General features: G+C 44.8%; 1 protein-coding gene across 2 annotated transcripts in view; it reads right to left on the bottom strand.

The window, feature by feature from the left end:
• ARHGAP8 (Rho GTPase activating protein 8) overlaps window positions 1–22287 on the bottom strand; it is an 877216-nt gene that overhangs the window by 763469 nt on the left and 91460 nt on the right. For both annotated transcript variants that reach the window (XM_086952738.1, XM_086952739.1), the window contains exon 2: window positions 10279–10373. In XM_086952738.1, coding sequence (XP_086808864.1) covers window positions 10279–10315 — 37 coding nt within the window. In that variant the 5' untranslated portion in view covers window positions 10316–10373. The remainder of the gene's footprint in view (window positions 1–10278; window positions 10374–22287) is intronic.

Here is a 22287-nt window from a genome sequence, read left to right as displayed (position 1 = left end):
CCTTCGCCGGGAGCAGGGAGATGGGCCGGAAGTTCTTGAGGTCCTTGGGGTCCGCCTTGGGCTTCTTGAGGAGGGCGTTGATTTCGGTCGTGCTTCCAGCTTTCTAGGAATGTCGCTGTTTCGAAGGAGATGTTGATGACCTTCCGTAGTTGGGGTGCGATGGCTGCGTCTGCTTTGTTGAATACGTGGTGTGGGCACGGGTCTGACGGAGATCCTGAGTGGATGGAGTTCATGACCTTGTGTGTCTCGTCGTCGTTGACGTTGAACCAGGAGGTCAGGCGGTTGGCGCTGGTAGTGTTCGCAGGAGAGGTGGAGTCTAGCGTAGCCGGGGCAGTCGTGTTGTTGAAGCTGTTGTGGATGTCAGCGATCTTGTGGTGTAAGAAGATGGCCAGTGAGTTGCACAGTTCTTGTGAGGGCGGGATGTCGTTGGCATTGGCGCTGGGGTTGGAGAGTTCTTTTACGATGCTGAACAGCTCTTTGCTGTGCGTTGTTATCCAGGCGGTCTTTGAAGGAGGATCTTTTGGCTGATCTGATGAGGTGGTGATGTCTGCGGGTGGTGTCCTTGTGGGCTGCGTGGTTGTCCGGTGTGCGTGTGTGGAGCCATTTCTTCCCCAGTTTCCGGCATGCGTGTTTGGAGGTCTGGAGCTCGTCGGTGAACCAGGTGGCTCTCTTGCTGGCATGGCTGTTGGAGGTTTTCCTGAGTGGGGCGAGGGTGTTGGCGCAGTCGTCGATCCACTGTCTGAGGTTGCGGGCTGCGGCGTCTGGGTTGGTGGGGTCGATGGGTGGGTTCTGGGCGAGAGTGGTGATCAGCTGGTCTTCTGTGACTTTGCTCCAGCAGCGGCGAGGCAGCTGTTGGGTGCGGTGGTGCGTGGTTGGTTTCTTGAAGGTGAAATGGATGCAGAGGTGGTCGGTCCAGTGGAGTTCAGTGGTGTGGTCGAAGGTGACGTGGGTGCTTGTGGAGAAGATTGGGTCCAGCGTGTGGCCGGCAGCGTGGGTGGGTGTGGTGACGAGTTGTCGGAGGCCGAGGTTGTCGATCAGTGTGACGGAGTTAGCGTCGTTGTTGTTCTCGAGGTGGAAGTTCAGGTCCCCGAGGAGGATGTAGTCCGTGGAGGCGAGTGTGTGGGTGCTGGCGAGGTCGGCGATGGAGTCGCTGAACTGAGCCCGGGGTCCGGGGGGGTCTGTAGACGAGCGTTCCTCTGAGGGTGGTGTTGGGGTCGGTGTGGATCCGAAGTGCAGGTGTTCGGCGGTGTTGAGGGTGTCGTCTGCGTGGGTGGCGACCTTGAGGGTGGACTTGTGGACGAGGGCTATTCCTCCTCCGATTCCGTTGGCGCGATCCCTGCGGGTGATCTTGTAACCGGCGGGGATGGCTATGGTGATGTCGGGCACCGAGGAGTCGTTCCACCAGGTCTCGGTTAGGAAGGCCACGTCTGGGGCGGAGGTGTCGAGCAGATCCCAGAGCTCGATGGCGTGTTTGCGTGCGGAGCGGGTGTTGAGTAGTATGCAGCGGAGGTGGTTGGGTCCAGTCCTTGGAGGTTTGGTGGCTCTGTCGTAGGTGAAGCTGCAGGTGCGGCAGGAGAAGGGTCCGTGGGTCCGTTTCGGGGCAGCCTGGAAGCAGGTGTGGTTTCGGCCGGCGTGGAGTGCTTGAAGGGGGCTGGCGTCGTAGCGGAGTCTGATGTTGTGGCGTTCGCGGGTCCAGGGGTTCTGGCGCTGGCCGCGGTCCAGGCGCAGACGGGCTTGCCTCAGGCGCGCCCGCTGCACGTGTCCGCTGCGCAACCGCTCAGCGTCCGGCATATATGGGGAGGTGGGAAGGAGGAGCAGCCGGGAGGTGGGAGCAGCGAGTGGGCGGGGAAACAGTGGGACAGAGAGCAGAATGGGACGCAAAGAGGGTTAAAACAGTGGCACAGAGGGCAAAAACGGGGCCCACAGAGGGGGAACCACAGTGGCACAGAGGGCAAAACGGGGCACAACAGAGGGAAAAAACGAGTGGCACAGAAGCAAAAACGGGGCACAGAGAGGGGGAAAAACAGTGGCACAGTCACAGCCATACAAGCATTCAGCTAATCACACACAACCAATCTTGACCTCAGGCCCTGCCCATGGAAAGTCCCATCGCCAAGACACTTGCAACCACATACCTGGGTCCAACAAGAAGTGTGTGCTGTCTGCATGGGAACTGGCAATGGCAGTATGACAAATATGAACAGTATTTTTAAGGATAACAGCACAAAATTAACTTGACTGCTAAACTACAACAACATTAAAAATAAATATAATGTTTAATGGCGACATATATAACCCAAGCCTTACATGCTGAAACAATTGTCCAATATTACAAAGTTCAATTTATAACAAGATCACTGAGAAGACCTTTAAAATCCAAACTGACAAAAACAGATAACAAAATCCTGAGTAAAAGACATGTTAAAAAAATGCTCACTAGATCCGCTACTCGTTAAAACAGTGAAACGAATGGAGTCAATAGAGAAACTCGATACCAAAATTACAATAAAAGATGAACTGAAGGCATAATTGCAGTCATAAAATAGGACTAATTTGGACTAATGCATCAGAGGGAATTAAATATAAAAAATAGTTATCGATCTCCTAAATATGGAACGTTTGGATACAAAATGACCAATCACCCCAATGATCAAACACAGGTGAAGAATGAAATGTGAAATTAGTTTTTACAAACTGCAGCAATTATGAAAGGTCCAGTACAGAAGTTATCACCTTTCAAAAAAATAAGACAGTAGGGACTTGTGGAAGAGATGGCGTGTTCGAGCTGATTCATGGTATTATGAATGCAATGTTTGAATTTATGAAATATTTCTATTGAAAATTTTATTTTATGGATATTATTCTGCAACTCAAGTTACCCTCCTTTTCAGGCCTCTCAACACTGTAACTGATGCGCTCCCTTCTCTTACCTCATGGAGGCATCTTGGCCCGTGGGCCGGACCGGCCAGAGCCGTAAAGGGGCAACTCCTCTTTTCATGTGACCTGCTAAAGGGGCTTCTATGTAGTGTGCGGAGTCTCGCTCCTGCGATGATGTGGTTTCCTGCGTCTTACTTCCAGTAGCCTCATTTTGAGAGAGTTCCTCAGGGCCTCCCTTTTGTTGGACCTCAAACAGAGGCGCTGCCCTCCATGAAATGACACTCAATAATTGCTGGACTTTTAAAAGCCTCTCAGAAACCCGGCTTCTCACTTCACATAGGCCGAGCTCATGTGAAGTCTGCTTTCAAGTGCCTTTGCTTTTACAAAATTAATTCAGGCCTTTGTGTTAAGGCATTTTCTACCTTCTGCTACCAGTTGCTTCCTGCTCCTATGCCCAGTATTTTTTTATTGAGTACTGAAGACTATGGACCATATGTATGAACACATTTTCCCATAGACACAGAATGGGTAAAACCCTTTGATACATCTGGCACCAAGTTCTTTCATTCAGTTCGAGTTAGACAGCTGTTTCATGATTGTATCCAAGGTTTAGTTAACCTCTAAGGTATTAAAACCCTAGTTACTGTCATGCTACGCTTTAGTTAATTTTCCTTGGATTTAGAGTGGTTATCTGATATATTTCCTTTTTCTTCGCCTCTATTTCTTGGATAATGTTTTCCTTGTTTCAGCCTTCTTTGAAAGGGAGTGGTCAATATCTTACTACATTTCCATCTGTCATTACAGCTTGGAGCCTTTAAATTGGGATCATATCCTACAAGTTTCATAATTCTATGGTCAGAGTAATTTTGTTTCGGTGCCTACTTTTTTCATGTGCATTTCCTATTATATAGAAAGTGTGTATGTGTGCACCGTTTAATAGTTTAGGACATCATGTTGTTCGTGCAGTCTAACATCAGTGAGGTGTGACAGAATACAAAGCATGACCATGAAATTATAGTGCTAATCGATTTCTTATGCCCTTCTTTCTCTAAAACAAAAGAAGAGCTACTGTATTCATTCTACGACTAAAGAAAGCAGTTCATCTAAAAGTAGTAAAAAAAGGTGGGAGCATAAAGGAGGTACAGTATATCATCCGAAATCAAAAAATAGGTATTAACATAAAATGTTAACATACATGTTAAGGCCTTTCACTGTAAGACAAAACATAGTTCAGTCAGTTTATTATCTGTACCCAGCTACATCAAAACACGACTTACCATTAAAGTGGAATTGTTTAAATTCATGAACAAATTTAAGTTAAAGGCGTTAATAGTGTAGGTCGAGCTACACAATTCATATTTTTAACAGCGTAATCATATTCTGTGAAACTGTTTAACAGGCCACTAAATGTTTAATCACCATTTGCAGAGAAGGTTGCAGACACCTGCTCTAATGTGCTTCAGGACCGCATGCAGTCCTTCACGCAGCGCCATTACCTAGATTTCAGCCACGAGCAGAATCCTTCCCGCCCACACACCTCTGGCTGTCGACAGAAATGAGAAACCAGAGGTGCCGAGAACCCTCTTTCGCAGGCTGAAGCACGTGCTGTGATCTGATACCGCGGGGCACCATATGTTCAAAAGAGCTTTGCGGCGAGCAAGCTAATATACGAACTTAAAACATGCCCCATCATGTGGAGGCGGCTGCGCCCCCACTCTGTATTTCACACAAAACACTATCAGTTCCTTTAATCAAATCAGTCACAAACCATTCCATCCACACAACTCCTGTGCTTACGGGTCTGCAGAAGGTTTCAAATCCAATTGTATGCAGTTTTAATGACATTTCATCTTCACGCGTCTTACAACAGATGGTTTCATCTCTACAGAAGATGCAATTGAAACCACATTTAAATATACTCGATTAAATATTGATTGTAACTGTTCATGCAATATAGAAACCGCTTCCGAAAAAATATGAACTGATTCGCTTGCATGCCATATTCTGGTGACCTTCCTAAATTTCCCATCTTTTTTTAATGCCTATAGGAATGAAATAAATGTGTAATGTGTTCCACATAGCTTGAGCTGAAATGTAAATGTTGTGCTGTAATGTTTGTCACACATTCTTTTCTACATTGTAGAAAATCAGGGATAAATGATAGTAGGGTACAAGTTGTAAAGAATGTCCTATTCTGCGAACACGTGGTAGAAATGAAATGGGGACCCCGTCTGCCAAGGTTCATTAGATGATAACTTTTTTTGCACAGTGGGGACAAGAGGAGGCGTGCCTGAATCTTTTCAGGAGGGTATTTATGATAATCTGTAGGATTATTTAAGTCATACGAAGCAGCGCTGAACAGGTTAAAAAGTACCGGAATCGAAGCAGATATATTTTAATTAAATATTGTTCACTGGCACCACTGACGACTTCCGGTCTGCATTTCTCCACCGACTGGTCAACTTCAAGACAAACACTTTTCCTCTTGCACGAGGCTGCTGTACCCCGAACACCATGTAGTGTAAGGTGCTGACCAGTCTCCATTGGAGTGGGTTAAACACCACGTGGTGTAAAGTGCTGACCAGTCTCTATAGGAGTGAGTTAAACACCATCTGGTGTAAAGTGCTGACCAGTCTCCAAAGGAGTGGGTTAAACACCGTGTGGTGTAAGGTGCTGACCAGTCTCCATTGGAGTGGGTTAAACACCACGTGGTGTAAAGTACTGACCAGTCTCTATAGGAGTGAGTTAAACACCATCTGGTGTAAAGTGCTGGCCAGTCTCCATAGGAGTGGGTTAAACACCATGTGATGTAAAGTGGTGACCTGTCCATAGGAGTGGGTTATACACCATGTGGTGTAAGGTGCTGACCAGTCTCCATAGGAGTGGGTTAAACACCATGTGGTGTAAAGTGCTGAACAGTGCATAGGAGTGGGTTAAAGCAGCGAATAGTGGTGCTTTAAAAAAGCGCTTTGTTTATACACCCCAAAGGCAGCTCAGAATAAAAGCACACACCCAGTTGGTTATGTACATTAGTCTGGCACTTATTAAAGCATCCTCTGGGAACTCTGACCTAGCAGCCGCCCAGAAGAGACCACCCCATATGCATCTTGAGGACAATGAAGGATGGCCCCTCATAGGTGGCACGTCCCACCACACGTTGATTGCTACAGATAAGGGTCATTCTCAGAACATAGGCTCTGCCACAGGTTTTTCCAAGACATGCCATCTTGTCCTACTGTCCTTCCTATTGACCACTCGACATTTCTACAAGAGCTTACATCCTCCACACTTGAAGTCAAGGCTGCCTTGCCACCATGCACCAGTCCCAGGAGACCTTCTTGTACTTCCCTAATCTATACATTGGATCTGTAACTATACCTACCAGTACAACTGTCAAGTCCTGTAGCAAAAATAAGGTTTATCCTCAAGCCGTACCATTAACACCAGACAGCTATATGAAGTGGTTGATGCAGATTAGGTCTGTTCACACCATGTGGGCTCAGGGTAGGGGACTGGCCTGTGTATCTGACTGATGCCAAGCCTATAACCCTATGACAATTGCAGGTTTGGATCCCTCAGTGAACTGCTGGGTGTCTTGGTGGAGCTCAACCTGGCACCTCTGCCTACAAGCCTTCTCCTCACAACTCAGCTGCCTTTAGGACATTCTTTTGTTTAACAATTTAAGTCACAGCCATACAAGCATTCAGTTAATCACACAAAACCAATCTTGCCTTCTGTTCCTGCCCATGGAAAGCCCCATCACCAAGACACCTGCAACCACATACCTGGGTCTGACAAGCAGTGTGTGCTGTCTGCATGGGAACTGGCAATGACAGTCATGTGATCCGGTCTCAGCACACGTACCCGATAACACTACAGGAAAACCAACCGCATAGAAATAACCAATTTTTAAAATTAGAAATGGGGCAGATCATATCTTTACATTTAGTGTATTGCATCATTTAGATAACAAATATTTTGATGGCTCGGCTTCTGATTTGGTCAAGCCATAACCCAGTCTCGGATTTCTTTGTGAATTTGCTGACTTGCCCACCTCAAGTATAGACCACACCTCCCTGCCAACATCTACTTTTGTTTGGCCTACTGAGGTCATAAAAAGAAGGGAATGATGAGATGTGACAAGTTCTTCTTGGCTGAATAGGAGGAAGGTATCCTGTGTGCTTCTTGAGATTCCAGAGGTGGTGTAAAGTCAATATCCACTAGTCATTAGCAGAGAATGAAGCCAGGCACACCATTTTTCCCTGCATTTCCAGGAAATCTCATCACAAACTCTTACATTGTCCCTCCAGTTCCTGTCTTCTAATTCTTTTGTTTTTTTCAATTACGGTTCTCAAGCTCTTGGCCCCAGTTCATGGGATGATTGAGTTGATATATCATTGCCATTTGTCTCCTCTTGGAAGAATCTAGCCATTGACTGTGTTGGACTTGTATTGACATTTCGAACATTACACCTTTCAGGAACCCTATAAACGCCTTTATTGCGAGGAGTTCCTCATCTAGAGTAATCACTGACATGACTTCAGACAGAAATACAATGGCACTGTGATGGATCACTGGGAATGGGAATCTCGAGCTCACAAAACAGTAATCAAAAATCAATGCACAGCCAGAACCGCATAACACTTGTAAAAAAAAGTAAATTGTAACTTAACAGTGCAATCCTGAGAGCCACTGTAATGGATTTATGGGGGTTAGTGGAACAGATGGCACACCAACCCACAGATTATTCATAAATGCTGCTCTTATGCAATACGTATTGTGCTGGAGGAATGAGTGGCTTGCCCACCACTATTCTGGACCATCGCTAGGGCTACAGTTACCGTCATGGACACCAAGTGGACATTCTGTACAAAGGATGGCCAATACAGCATCGTCTGGACCCAAGATGGCTACTGCAGTTTTGAGGTTGAACAACAGGTTCCTACAGCTGGCTGCTAGAGTAATAAAGGGAAACGATGCTGCTGGAGGTACAAAGAAGTGTTATCACTTTGACAGCAGGCTTCGATCTATGTAACAATTACCAAAAAGAGTGTCTGCTTTTAACATGTGAAGTGTGGGCATGCAGCTGCAAGACTTCTCCTAAACCTGCCCAAGTACGAATCAGTTTCTTCCGAAATTCGAAGTCTCCACTGGCTTCCTGTTGCAAATCGCGTCAAGTTTCAGACGGCTTTTAAGGCCTTCAATAATATAGTATCTATGTTCCTAAGAAATATCTTTCGCTGGTATTGTCTGCTTCGTCCCACTGGCACCAAACTTATGATAGTACCCAGGATTCGTACCTTCAGCTGGGGGGGGATGGGGCAGAAGCATCGGCTATGGCACGGCAAAACTATAGAATTCGTTTCCTATGCATGTTAGGTCAACAAGTTCCTCAGCCTCTTTTAGAAAGAGGCTGAAGACATGGCTATTTCTTAGTAAATGCAAGAATTTCTAGGTCTAACTATAGTTCCTTAGTGCTACGACACCTCCGGATATTCGGGCGCTCAATAAGTTATATTAACATAACAATAACATATTGTTGAGAGAACTCAATGGTCAGAAGTGGGTATTAAGAGTCTTGTCACCTATCTGGCGAGTTTTGGGAGTTCCGTGTGGGAAATACTGGAAAGATTGACATTCTGGAGGTCACATCGGAATCTGGATAAAGTAGAGATGGGTGTGGCACAGTTCACAAAAAGACTGCTTGTAGTCTGGCCAGGCTCTGCCTCCTCAAAACAAATTCTTGCCATCTTAGAACCTAATTTGCTGCAGGAAGTTACAGAAAGGCTGTGATGCTAATGTGGTATGGCAGATAATGGACAGGATTTTTCTCTAAATGAAGCACACTCTTTTAGATGCAGTTGTAGAGACTGGTCAGGTGTAGCCGAAACCCATCCTGAAGCCCAGATGTAGAAAACATCAACTTGCATATCTCAGACATGCCACAACAAGCGGATACATAGCCTGATGCCAACCCACAGTGCAATCCTTTATTACACACCCTCACAATTCGATTGGCAAAACAGTCTTGTATCCCACTTATGAATGCCAGCTGGCTCAGAGGTAATATGAGAAAAGAGAAGGCGAATGGTGGATCTAAAAGTGTGGGGTAATAAGTCCAATAGGGAAGAGTCTTAAGCAACAGTGATGATGCACTCAAGGACACGGTTATAAATTCATTATTACACAATTACTGATGTAAATAAAATGTACACCATGAACTGATAAAAAAGATTATGCGATGAGAGAGAGCAACTTCATGCTGACCCGAAGATGAAATATGAAGAGAGAGTGACAAACTAGCAGCTGTCACATTTTTCCTATATTTATATGATATATTCCTCTTGATTGGGAACATCATGAGTGACTCAGGAGGTCAAGGTTAAAAGAGACTTTGTAAAGGGCTTTCATTCTACACCACCTGGGCATTCCCTTATTGCACAGCTCATTTTGATCCGGCTATATTCTGGTAAAAATGTCTCATTGGGAAGGCCATTTCAGGAGCTTAGCTGGAGATGAAAGGAGAGTACTGTAATTTGATCTGACAACTGAGATGTGCAGAATAAGATTGGTCTCGTTTCCTGAAAACTGACAGTGACATCACATTACTTTTCCTTGAACATTAACATTCCATTCCATCTCAAATCTTGCCAAAATGATGTGCTATTTCACAGCTAAAGAAATTACTTGACAAGTTAGAGCGAGTTCATTGGAAATCTGAACTAGTAAAAAACACGGACTCTTCTCACGATTGGCAAATTAGACAATGAAAGACCATGAGCAGGCTGCCTGTTTAGTTCATAAAATGATCTACAAAGACAGTCCATGGTGTTACGTTTAATATTAGTAAATTTATGTCCTACGGTATGCATAGGTCAAAATAGATTTTAAAGGCAGTAGAGTTAAAATAACACATTATCTACCATTTTCTTTGTAGGTTGTGTTCAGTGTATATATAAACAGGAATATCTGGCACTTAAACTAGAATTTAAATTAGATATTACACGGTTATAATGCATGTACTCCACAGAAACGTAATTTCATTTTGAATACAAGCAGCATAATACTACATTTTTACTCATTTCACAAAAGCATAACATTCAAATTAAGATTTCTGTGCTCCCTCAGGTGCGTGTGGTGAAGAATGGTTATGGAAACACAAAAAGTGCAAAGGAAATTGCAATACAATCACACATGCGCGTGCACCCATACAAAAAGAGAATAGCTATTCATGTTTTATTAATATCTGTAATCAAAACGATAAGGCTACTTTGTGAATAAAGATCTACAATTGTCTCCTTCAGTGAAATGTGACATTGCATTCATTATGTTTCACATGGTAACGAATCTTTTGTGTTAAGGTATATGCATGAGTGAAAAGCAGAGGAATTCTGCGAGTACCTATTTCGGCTAACTGCTCGAAGTCAAAGGCAGACATGATCTGGGACGAGGCAATCTTCTTCTTGCTTGTCTTAGAGGGCACTGGATGCAGGGTCCTGAAAAGAAAAGGTTACTGTTAAAGACTTTCCAAAATTGCTAAAGTTATATTCAACGGTTCATTACTTTGAGAGGCTAGTATCTCATACGGATGTAAGCAGTAAATTACTCTTCATAAGTAGAGTATGCAAGGAGTTATCCACAATAAAAACAGGGCAGACCTCTATCGATATGTCCTGTGGAAGCACCAGACAAGTAAGAGGACGGCCACTACACTAGAGTTGACAAGCTCTTGTTCCAAGTACTCACTGAATGCAAGCAGCAAGTACTTAAAACTGTAATTGCAGCCTTTGACCACCCCTCACCCCGTTGAAGTCAACTGAAGATAGCTCTGCCATAAACACATTTACTTTAGTTAGTTTACTTTTAGGACTTCAAAGTCTTTCAGTGGGGCAAGGTCCAAAGCTGAAGTCAGCAAGGGTCCCATTAAGAAAGACAAGTCATTGAGTTCTCCCTGAAGAAGTTAGTTTTGGCAGCATGAGATCCAAGTGGGACAAAGCTTTGTAGCCACCAAGGTCACTTTGCTGCTGGAATAGAACTGACACTTCGCCCAGTACGAGGTTTTATTGTCAGACTTAGTCACTTTTTGTTTATCAAAATCCACACAAACTGCTGAGCTCACCTGTCAAGATGAATGCGCCAACAGTGCTATGCAATAAGATGATGAAAAAGAGATTTCTTAAGACTTGCATGACTAAATGTGCAGAATGGGCTAACAGAATACTTTCCCAACCGCTTAACATTCCCCCTCCAATCCTATCCCAAGCCACTTACTCCCCCCTCCCCCCCCATACCCTCCTTAGGGATATGAAGCGGACTATAGGATATTATCATGTAAATAGTTGATTTGTCAACTTGGAGACTTTTATGTAATACTTAGTAAGTGTGGAGGGGGTGATTTTCTACATCGGCTGTATTATCTCTTAAAGTGTGGAAGAATTGGATAGGATGAATTACCCAAGGAATGCCGTTAATAAATCATTATCAAAGCGTTGTTGACTATATGTGAAAAATCAATAAAAAATATGTTGAAATCATCCGCGGGATGGCGAGAACTTCATGACACTGAAATACAGTGGCCATTTCCTCCCCACCCGAAAAGAAGGTTCATGGAGCACTGACTGCAACTGTTTCTAGCTTATTTTCAGAAAAACTGACAGAGCTTACATGATAACAATACCAACTAGATACTGTATATGACCGAATAAAATTTCTTTAGTCTGTAAGGTCAGGTACTTTCTAAGCCACACACCTCATCCACCCCTGACCCTTTCTCTCACTACATATACACCACACATAGCACTACAATAACAGTGCTCCAGCGTAGTCGCTAGTCGTAGCACACCCCGTCCCGCAGCGGGGCGGGAAGACCCCTATGATGAAGCATGACACCAAGGGCCCTTTTGGTGTGAGCGGGGTATTTTAACAAACACAGTGTATGCCCTACCAAGTCTCTGGCCATACTTCCCTTCCGACCTCTTTGAGGTGGATCTTTTTGTTTCTAGCCATATTTATAGACATGAAAAAGATAACATTAAGCAATGCATGCCTATTTCAATTCCTGCCTCAGAATGTTTGATTATATTGTCAGTTAAGAAACTGGAGTTAGTTCAGACTCCAAACTATCTACCTCTACCCCCCACCGATGATGACCAGGTCTACTGATGTCCCTTAGTAACTTATTCAAGAGTACTGCGGACCTACTGGACCCAGATACTACAATCGGTGAACTGGGCAATGGGAACCAGGTTAGATCTGTCGATCCAGCATTGTCGCCTGGGTCTACTGCCACTCCCAGAAAAAGGTGGGAAAATTAGATAGGTTTGCCCAGTTACGCCTGGGTCTGGCATGATGCCGTATTGCCATCCACTGGGCGCGAGCGGCGTCGCTGATGTGGACGAAATGGAGAATTGACTTCCTAGAGAAGGCAGTAGTGGATGAGTGTCAACTCAGGAAGGTTCATACAGACGACCATGTGTAAAGGTACTTGGAGATATGGAGTAAGATGGCAGACCAGCTAGGAGACGTTGAGACAGCAAAGGAAGAGGGATCAGCCCCAGGGTCCTCTGTGCCTGCTGTGTTGTTCCCTTGTGGTCTGCTGGCAGACCTAGAGTAACATTATTGCTGTGTGTCGCAACCCCCGCCCCCGGACAGTGTACACAATAAAAGTTGCAGTTGCTGTGACTGGGTGTGCAGCTGGTGGATGTGTGCTGCCCTCTTCCTCCCTCAAGTGTTATCGGATTGTAAATGCTTTTTTTGTTGTTTAGATGTAGGCTTTTGTGCTGCGTGGGCCCTCGATCTCCCTTCCGTTTCACACCAAGGATGGACAAGATTATCAATTGAATTTGATTGTAATATATGGTGAACTGGAAATCCTGCTATATTCATGCTGCGTTTGTTATGGTTTGTTGAACTGGTGTGTTCTTTTGTATTGAAGGATTCCCTTTTATGCAAACTGTTAGTAAAGAATTTTTTAAAACTTATTTAAGAGTATTTAAACCATATCCTCTCAATTTTGGCATTAGTTCTTAATCTCTCATTTTAATTACAGTTCCAGTGCCCCATTTCCTTTTGCCAGCATTGGCACAAGTGGCCATTCTAGTCCTTTATGCCCAACCACTCTAAGTTTTAGTCATTGTGAATATATTAGTTCTTAACTAGCTACAATGCCTTCTCTTCATGATCCTAGCCTTGAGACATTATTCATATTTGCATTTTATTTATTGCGGTTTTGGTGTCCCACCATTATGACTCAAATTACATAAGCCCTCTGTATTTTAGCAGCTTCCCTCTTCTACCATTTCTTGATGGAACAGAGTCAGTTGTGCGGTCTTATTTTTCTACCGTTTTGTACCTGTGCGGTGCACTACCTGATAACTTTCATCCCATTCTACAACACTAAGGCAAGTGATCTGGTATTGACAACCAAAACATTAAAAAAAGACTGTTGTTAGTTTTGGCATCTTAGCCAAATAGCAGGCATCGTCAGTACTTGTTTTGGAACTCAAATGGGTGAAATGGCTGAAAATAATTGAAGAGATAATAAAAGTGTTTTAGAAAAACCTGGAGAGGGATATAGTATCTAGGGCCTGCTTCTGAATCTCAGGTATTACACGCCCAATCGGATACTTCTTAGAAAGATTAGTGCGGACATGACATAGTAGTAACGTGCGGACTTAAAGCAGGTTTGTTTGTCAGTGCCATTATTAGCTTCTATTATAATGTGTGTCCATCTCTGTGTGAGAAGCATCGTTAAAGCAGGTGCTAGAGCGAGAGAGAAGGATGGAGATTGCAATTCACACACACAGTGCAAATTTGGCACAAACTCTATTCTCCGCTACGTCCACAGGGATGGACCTCTATCTTGAACTTAGGCTAAAATAGTAAATTTAGCAATATAACAATGACAGTGAAACAGAATTTGCCCCACAGGAATGACAGAGCAGGGTAATTTTGCAATCATAACTGCTTATTACCAAATTAGTAAAGTTAACAATCTGAAATCAAATCAATTACGCATAAATCAACAGTCATCTGAATACAGCATGTATGAATAAAATCCAGGCAATTTAATTTGACAAATGCAAGTATAGTGTATTAAACACAACATATGCAAAATAGGATAAATTCCATTCCCATAAAGGGATACTCCCTAATGTGAAGCTAAGGTTGTGAGTAAGTAGGATATTTGGAAGCAGCAGGAGTCATCAAATATAAAATGGCAAGTAGGACAAATGAAGGTTGCAATTAAGAATGGGAGAAATGTGCTTGCTCTATTAAGTAAATCAATGAGCAGAAATATAAGGAGTAATGTGTTTTAAGAGAGGGAAAGAAACGTCTGCCTGCCAATGTGGACAGCTCAACTCTCCTAAGCAACTCTGCTTCACACAGCTAAAACATTAAATTAAGTCAAGTGATGCATTGCATAGGTTTCCATCGAGTAAGAGCCAATCAAAAATCCGTTTTCTTGCTTTACTTGGTGTCGGTCTCTAACTCACGCACAATACAATGCCAGATTATTTTATGATCGCCGTGTCAAGATATCTCACAGAGGAGTATTAACCTTCTCAGCCTCCCATTCCTCAAGACGTTGAGAATCATTGTCAACCAATTCATTGCAACAAAAATGACCTTCACATCGTAAGCTAACTAGAAATATATTTAATGAATGCAGTAACTCTGATGCCCGAAACAAAAAGAGCAAACAGAAATGCAACATTTTATTTTCAATAAGGAGTAGAAAGCCTAAGGCCTCTGTCGACTCATGTCACTGTTTAGGCACAAATATCCCAACTATAGGTAATAGGAAACATACAAATCACGTTTTTCGCTAAATTTAAATGTAAAATAATGCCTGCACACATAAGTAATGGTTAGGCATGTTGCAAGTTAACATATCGTTCAGCACAAATAAATGAAGGTAACTTTGCGACACCACAGTTAGCACTGTCGATAAATAGCAATTGTCTTTGCAAGGCCTGGGTTGGGACCTCCAACTATGCGATGTTGGATGCTGCTTGTAGAGATGTGTGAGGTAGTCTAGTGGTTGGGGGGCGGAGTCGTAGGAGGAGCAGGAACAGGAGGAGCTGGGAAAAGGAACTAGTCAGTTAGGGTAGGGACAGGAGACAGGTTGGAAGCATGATAATAAAGCTCCAGTAAGAATAAGTAATTGTGTCTGTAATTATTGTAGCAGGATGCTACAACTGGCGACGAGGGTGGGATGACACTGACCGCAGCCCACGAGACCACATACAGACACCCTGTCCCATGCAGCGTCGAGGGAAGAGCTCCGCTGCCGAGTAAAGCCGAGGCCTGATGATTGTGGCCCAGAACAAGTAACCGCGACCCAAAGAAGCTAGGGAATCCCGAGGAAATCCCGACCTGGGAGCGCTGAACCGCTCGGTCGAAGAAACCCTGTGGCGCTGAAAGTGCGAGCCCCGCCGAGTGTGCGCCGACTCTGTACTGTGCCCAGGAAGGAAGAAGAAGTGCCCTAGAGCCGTGGACGGCGTCCACGACGTGCCGCCAGCAAGCGCTGCTAAGAGCGCTGCGATTTGAGCCCGGGCGCTGTCGGAGATCGGGGAAACCTCACGCCTAATGCGTGAGGTTTGGCAGGTCGTCGGCGCGAGAGAGCGGGAACTGCAAAAGTGACCTGGGAGTCCACCACAGTCGCACCTGATGACTGCTGTGGCCGGTAAGGAGTGAATCCTGTGTGGACTGCCCCCGTGAAGGTCCACTGCCAAGCGCTGCTGAGCGCAGCAAAGTTGGAGTCCGAGTGAATCCAGACGTCGGAAAACCTCACGCTGCATGCGTGGGTTTTGGCATGCCCCGCCGAAGGACCCTGCAAAGTAAGGCGGGAGCCCACCCCATCCTCACCTGACTGTGGCCTTGACCAGAGGGAGCCAAATCCGGAGTGTGCTGACCCTGAAAACGACGGCCGGTGAGTCCTGTGTGAAGAAAAGGGATCGAATGAAGAGAGAGAAAGTAGTGCCTGTAGATGATCACGGCGGCCATCTTTGAGTCAGGCAACTTTTGGGACATCCTCCCTGTGCAAACTGTAGGCGGCCATTTTGAGGTCAGGCGAGCTGAGTTTCACAACAAGCATTGGCGAACAGAACAGAAACAAGCATTGGCGAAGAACAAAACAAGCATTGGCGAAGAACAAACAAGCATTGGCGAAGAACAAACAAGCATTGGCGAAGACCAAACAAGCATTGGCGAAGATCAAACAAGAAGTGACAAAGACCAAACAAGCAGTGGCGAAGACCAAACAAGCATTGGCGAAGATCAAACAAGCATTGGCGAAGACCAAACGAGCATTGGCGAAGACCAAACAAGCACCGGCGAAGACCAAACAAACATTGGCAAAGACCAAACAAGGGCTGGCGAAGACCAAACAAGCACTGGCGAAGACCAAACAAGCACTGGCGAAGACCAAACAAGCATTGGCGAAGGCCAAACAAGCATTGGCGAAGGCCAAACAAGCACTGGCGAAGGCCAAACAAGCACTGGCGAAGGCCAAACAAGCACTGGCGAAGACCACACAAGTACTATCAAGAGCCAACAGACATACTGTGGCGAGTAGGAACCAACAAGCAGTGGCGAAAGGGAACAAACAAGTATTGGTGCATGCAAATAAACAAACATTGATATATGCAAATAAACAAGCACTGGTAAATGCCAAGAAATAGGCATTGGTAAGGCAAGTAAATAAGCGTGGATAACGGCGCGTGAACAACAATGAACAAGTCTTAGCAACCAAGACAGAAGAGGCACAAGCAAACACAAGGACCAAGCAAAGACAACAGCACAAAGGAACAAGCATAAGCAAATGCAAGAGACCGATAAAGACGACACTGAGCACAAACCAAAGAGCGCCGAAGAGAGAAGAGCTGCTGGGCAGAACTGCAGAAGACCCAGAGGAGGGCAGTCCTACAGAGGACCCCGGAGAAAGTAGAACCATCCAAGTTCATTCACCAGAATCTCCCTCTCTCATGGCGGGAAGAGACGTAGCACCGCAGGTCACTCCAGACACTGAAGTACCACCCCCAGCGGTGCAGACTGATGAGTGGATCTCGGATCTCAAACGACACTGGTGGCTCGAAGCTTTGGAAGATTTCTTAAAAGCCAATGGTGAGCAAAGAGAGAGAAAATGTCTGATACTACTCCTCCGTCTGGTGGGTCCTGAGGGCCGCTGCCCAATCAGGACATTTTCCAAAGAGGATACAGATATCTACAAAAGACTCCAAAGGGAGCTCTGTGCCCATCTCAACGCACAGACAGATGTGGATCAGAATCGCATAGTTTTCAATACAGCACGGCAGGAACCAGGCGAACCGTTGCCAAACTTCATCACTCGGTTACAAAATCTGGTACGAGGCTGCCACTTCAACACTTTTACAAATGAGGATGCGGTCCGACTTCGGATCGTTGAAGGTTGCACAAACCCTGACACCAAGCGCAAGATCCTGCAAGGGCATTGGTCGTTAAAGGAAATCATCAAGAAGGCCGAAATTGGAATGCAAATAAAAGCAAGAGACAGATTCAAGGACGTGCACCTGAGAGCAAATCATCAAGATACCTGGAAAGATAGCACTCAGAAAACAAACAAAACTGAAAGGAGAGAGAGGGAAGGCAGACCAGCAAGACCAGCAAAAAGACAACGGGAAAGATACAGTGACAAAGAAAGTGACAAGGACTACTCAGAATCAGATGACTCAAAGTCGACCATCCAAAAGACCGGTCCAAGAAGTCATTCACCTCCCAGGAGTTCCTCAAGGAGTCACTCAAGGTATGACACACAATGCTCTGATAGGGAAAGAGCATCAAGTGCAGATCACATCCCTGGACAAGAGGGCATCCGGCACAGCAAGTGGGAGAGAAAGAATAACCAGAGAAGAAGGGGTCGCACTGGTCAACACCGGAAGTCGGCGCAGGAACATCAGTCGACAAGCAGTGAAGACGAGTCCAAGGAAACATCTGGCCGAAGAACACACACAACTCAAATCAGAAGTGTTGGAGCATCCAACAAGAGGGAAGGAGAAACAGGTCGCACAAGACGGACTGATCCTCCATTGCAACGAACCAAACAAGAAGGCAATGAGGCAAACGCTTGGGATCAAGCACAAGGAACAAGCACAGGATCATCAAACAACCTCCCAAATGGGACAGCATTGAAGACGTTCCAACAAAGGCACACGGAGAAACATCTCAACGACAACTCAAAGGGGAAATACAATTCGCCATGGATTACGGACTTCAAAAATCCACTACCAAAGACGGCTTCAGAGAAAAGTTGGAGAAAGAGAGGGGAGAAGAATCTCTCTGACACTGAGTGCACATCCATCCGATCCTGGAGGTCGACAAAAGACTTCTCTGACCCAGAATGCACGTTCATGTCCAGGAACCCCTCTGACTCAGAGAGTGCGTCCGTCCGATCCTGGAGGTCAACAAGAGACTTCTCTGACCCAGAAAGCACAGCTGTACGATCCCGTGAGGCGACCACGTCATGGTCCCGACAACAGCCACGGCGTCAACCACCCGACCGCGCCATAGGACCAGAGGGCACCCTTCCTGTCAAGAGTAACGTAACACACACTAAGGTCTCTGACTACTCAGCCACGCCACAAGGCAATCTGTCATGTCAATCACAAACATATCCGGACATGGACCAGACACCGTCACCCCTGAAGGGGTCCGAAAGGCTGACTCAAAGGACCTATAAAAGGAAAACAGAGACAGTGGACCTTAGTCATCGGACGGGAAGGGACCTGACAGCCAGTCCGCAGAGAAAGCCGGACATGTCAGCAGAGAGGGATCATCGGATGAGTGAAAAACATGCCCATGCACAGATAGACAATGAGTTCGTCAGACAATCCGAGGTTGTGCATGAGTTACCGAACCGAACCAAGACAGTCTCGTCAGATAATACCATACTGTCTGATGGGCATGACCCAGAGGTGAACGACAGTGTCGCCCTCGACCGGACAAGACAAGAAGGGGCAAGGGTAAGCGCAGGTCCCCATAAAAGGACCAGAACATTGTCCACTCATGAAAGGGACCGAGCACCCGAACCAACTGCTACACCACCACAAGAAAATATGAGGACTGCCGACCGTGAGAGTGAACCGCTCACCCACATTGTGGTCAAGAATGTCCTGATCAAGACACCGGAAAGAGTGACCAAAGCCAAACCCACCACTGACTCGACGCTATTGAGGCTTGAAGAACAGACCGTCCGCCAACCCGTGTGGTGGATTGAAGAACTGCGAACACTGAGGACATTAAGCTCACTTTGTTAAGAAAGGGGGAGATGTAGAGATGTGTGAGGTAGTCTAGTGGTTGGGGGGCGGAGTCGTAGGAGGAGCAGGAACAGGAGGAGCTGGGAAAAGGAACTAGTCAGTTAGGGTAGGGACAGGAGACAGGTTGGAAGCATGATAATAAAGCTCCAGTAAGAATAAGTAATTGTGTCTGTAATTATTGTAGCAGGATGCTACACTGCTTATTCTAATAAATGCCATTTCACTAGCAAATAGATATAGCAGTCAAACACAAGCTGATGTGTCCTACTATGCAGACATCCAAAACATAAATAACTTTGTTTCAGTGTTTTGATTTGGCGCGAATAGCATTTGTAAGGTTTCATATTTTGCAAGCAACAAAAATGAAGCAAATGCATTGGCCCCTTTTTTGCACCACTGTAATGTTTCTGTCACAAAGCCACTGAACTCCAAAAAGAGGCTGGTTATAGGTTGACGAATAGTGTACTTTCAAGACCACATGGAGTGAATTTGTTAGGCTGAAAATGCAAAACATGGATCCCATGTAATGTAAGGCTGAAATGTATCACTAAGGCATGGACTGAGAATTTTCATGGTCAGTACCCAGCTGTAAAAACTGCTTCTCACTTTGCAGCAGTGGATGCAGGATTCATGCCTTCCACAGAAATCTTGATGTTTTCCAGTGGCACGGGGCATGCACACATTCAAAACGTATTGCTGCCACCCGTTATCATTAGCCTATTTCATTCCAATCCCAGTGGAAATAGGTTTGACTGTAAATATTGTATTCCCTGCCATTTTCCCCAAGTGAATTTCAGCAGGACAAACCTGCCAAAGTTTACGAGAGGAGATGGCTGGTAAACACAGGCACGTAGACTTTGCTGCAGAGAGCAACACAAAATGCAGGTGAAATCCTTCTTCTATGGGGAACATTCCTAATAGCTATATTTTGGACCCGATAAATACCGATCCCCAGGGTATCGGTTTTGAGGGCTGATAAATATCTCTTCCACCACCGCGCCTCTCATAACTAGGGTGGATTTTATAGTTAAAAAGGCTTTATTTTACCTAGCTCCCTCTTACAGCTTCCTCACTACAATTAAGTTAATAGGGGCATGCAATTCACTCATTCGTTTTCACAGCCTCCCCCTTAATAACTGAAAGTTGGTCTTTAGGTGTATTCGTGTAACCAATTGTACCCTCCTACTTAGCTCTTCTTTCTGTTGCAGATCCTCACAATGTATACAAGCCGCAAAACATTCCCCAACCTCCGTGCCTAACAAAATGAATGTGTCCATCTGTAACGCAACTGGTGCTCCTGTAAAACGCTCTGATACCTCCGGGTCCAGTTCTGGAGGGAAAAAAACGAGAAAAAAACCCAGACACTATGAAGAATTAAATGGGAGTTAAGGGGAGAACTAGGTCTTATTTAAACCCCTTACTACATCAGTAAAATCCATGGGATTGACTGCACAGGTCACCTTCTAATCCTCGGACATTGTAACACACATTTGCCCCATACTACAATTAGTTGGACCAGTTTCAGGCTCAGGGACATTGTGTGACCTGGAGGCTCTCTAAACAGGATTTCCTAATCCTTGCTTTTACAATAAACAGAGATAAGTGAATTATGCACGTCCAAAGTAGTTCTTTAACAAAAGATTAGCCACTAGCCTAGCAAAACAAACAGTTCATAAAATCAAGGTTAACTATTTATGTCTTTATGAAAGAAATAACTTTTTTTTATTATTTATGAATCGGTTATTTTGCAGTCTCAATTGCCCATTAAAAGTATCCAAGGTTAATCTATCTGAGCTGAGGAGAAAATATTGTATCTGTAAAGGTTCGAAAGGCTTATATTATATACTACAATAATAACTTTTTAGGCACATGGAAACAGTAATCGTGTGGAAAGAAATAGTCCTTTGAAACAATAACACACTTGGAGCTGAATGGCCTTAACAGATTTCCTTTATTTTCTAGAAAGCATTTAAAAGTGAATGAGTGGTTTGTCTTTTATATAAAAAGGAAAACATGAAACTGTTTACAGTGAAATGGAAAATAGGTGTGCTTTGGAATGCAAAGTTTTTTAATTTTTTTATTTTGAACATGTGCAATATAATAATATGCAAAACAGATTTTTAGTGAACAAAAATAGAATTTTAGATATCATTTATAAATGTTAACTGACCGAAAGTGTAAATCTGCAACCATAGGTATCAATTATTTAACAAGAACAAAATAGTCCCAGAGCAATGGGGATATGCGAGATGACGGCCCCGGATACGGGGGCTAAACATTTGTCTTTTTGCAACTTAGACGCCAACATCCTTTGGTAATGTTCGCAATCATGGAACAAAGATAGCTCTGAGGGTGAAAACCATAGGAAAGTGGCAGGAATCCTGGAGTTCGTACTCTCCGGGGATTGCGGCCACATAAAAGCCTGGGTTGAATTTCTATAAGAGAGTTAATATTCTGGAAGAAGTCGTATGGTTCAGGATACTTCCGTGTCAGTAAGATTTGAAAAGATTTAAGCACCAGTGACAGAATTACACTTTGCCTGGCAACATCAGTTAGTGGTCTCTATTCTAGTTGTGTAGTTCCCAGATTGCATTTTCTGCTCCTTTTTAGGTCTCGCATAGGCAGCGCCTACGCTGCCGCTCCGAGGCATCAAGTAATCTGTATGTTGGGTGAAACTCCACCTATTGCCGGGTAATTTCTCCTGCCGCTTGCCATTTGTTGAACGTTGGTATAGCTGCTGTTATCTGGCTTTTTACTGGCTGTTTATCCGATACGGACTTCCGTTTAGTCCGGAAGTAGCAGCGCCTAACTACTGTTTTCGTCCGCTTGCATATTTATTGTGTGTTTGAGGGAAACTTAATTTTTTTTATTTTGTGCTTCTGTTGACTTTTTAGCAGTCAGGGTGTGTAGTGTGAGTGTTTTAACTGTAGCATATTGTCTTCCAGGCAGCATTCACTTCTGCTGCCATCCTTCACACAGCCTCTCCGGCCTGGCCCACCCGCTGTCCCCGTATTATTTTAAAATATGGTGGCGCCGAGCACAAATACCGGGAGCTGCTCGCCTTACTTTTTACTTCATGCAGTCAGTATTTAAACATGTTGAAATGTTTACATTA

The sequence above is a fragment of the Lissotriton vulgaris genome, chromosome 1_2 (assembly GCF_964263255.1).
Source record: "Lissotriton vulgaris chromosome 1_2, aLisVul1.2, whole genome shotgun sequence".
NCBI classification, from domain to species: domain Eukaryota; kingdom Metazoa; phylum Chordata; class Amphibia; order Caudata; family Salamandridae; genus Lissotriton; species Lissotriton vulgaris.
The sequence above is the reverse complement of the archived record's forward strand: the minus strand, read 5'-3'. Positions and strand labels throughout refer to the sequence as shown.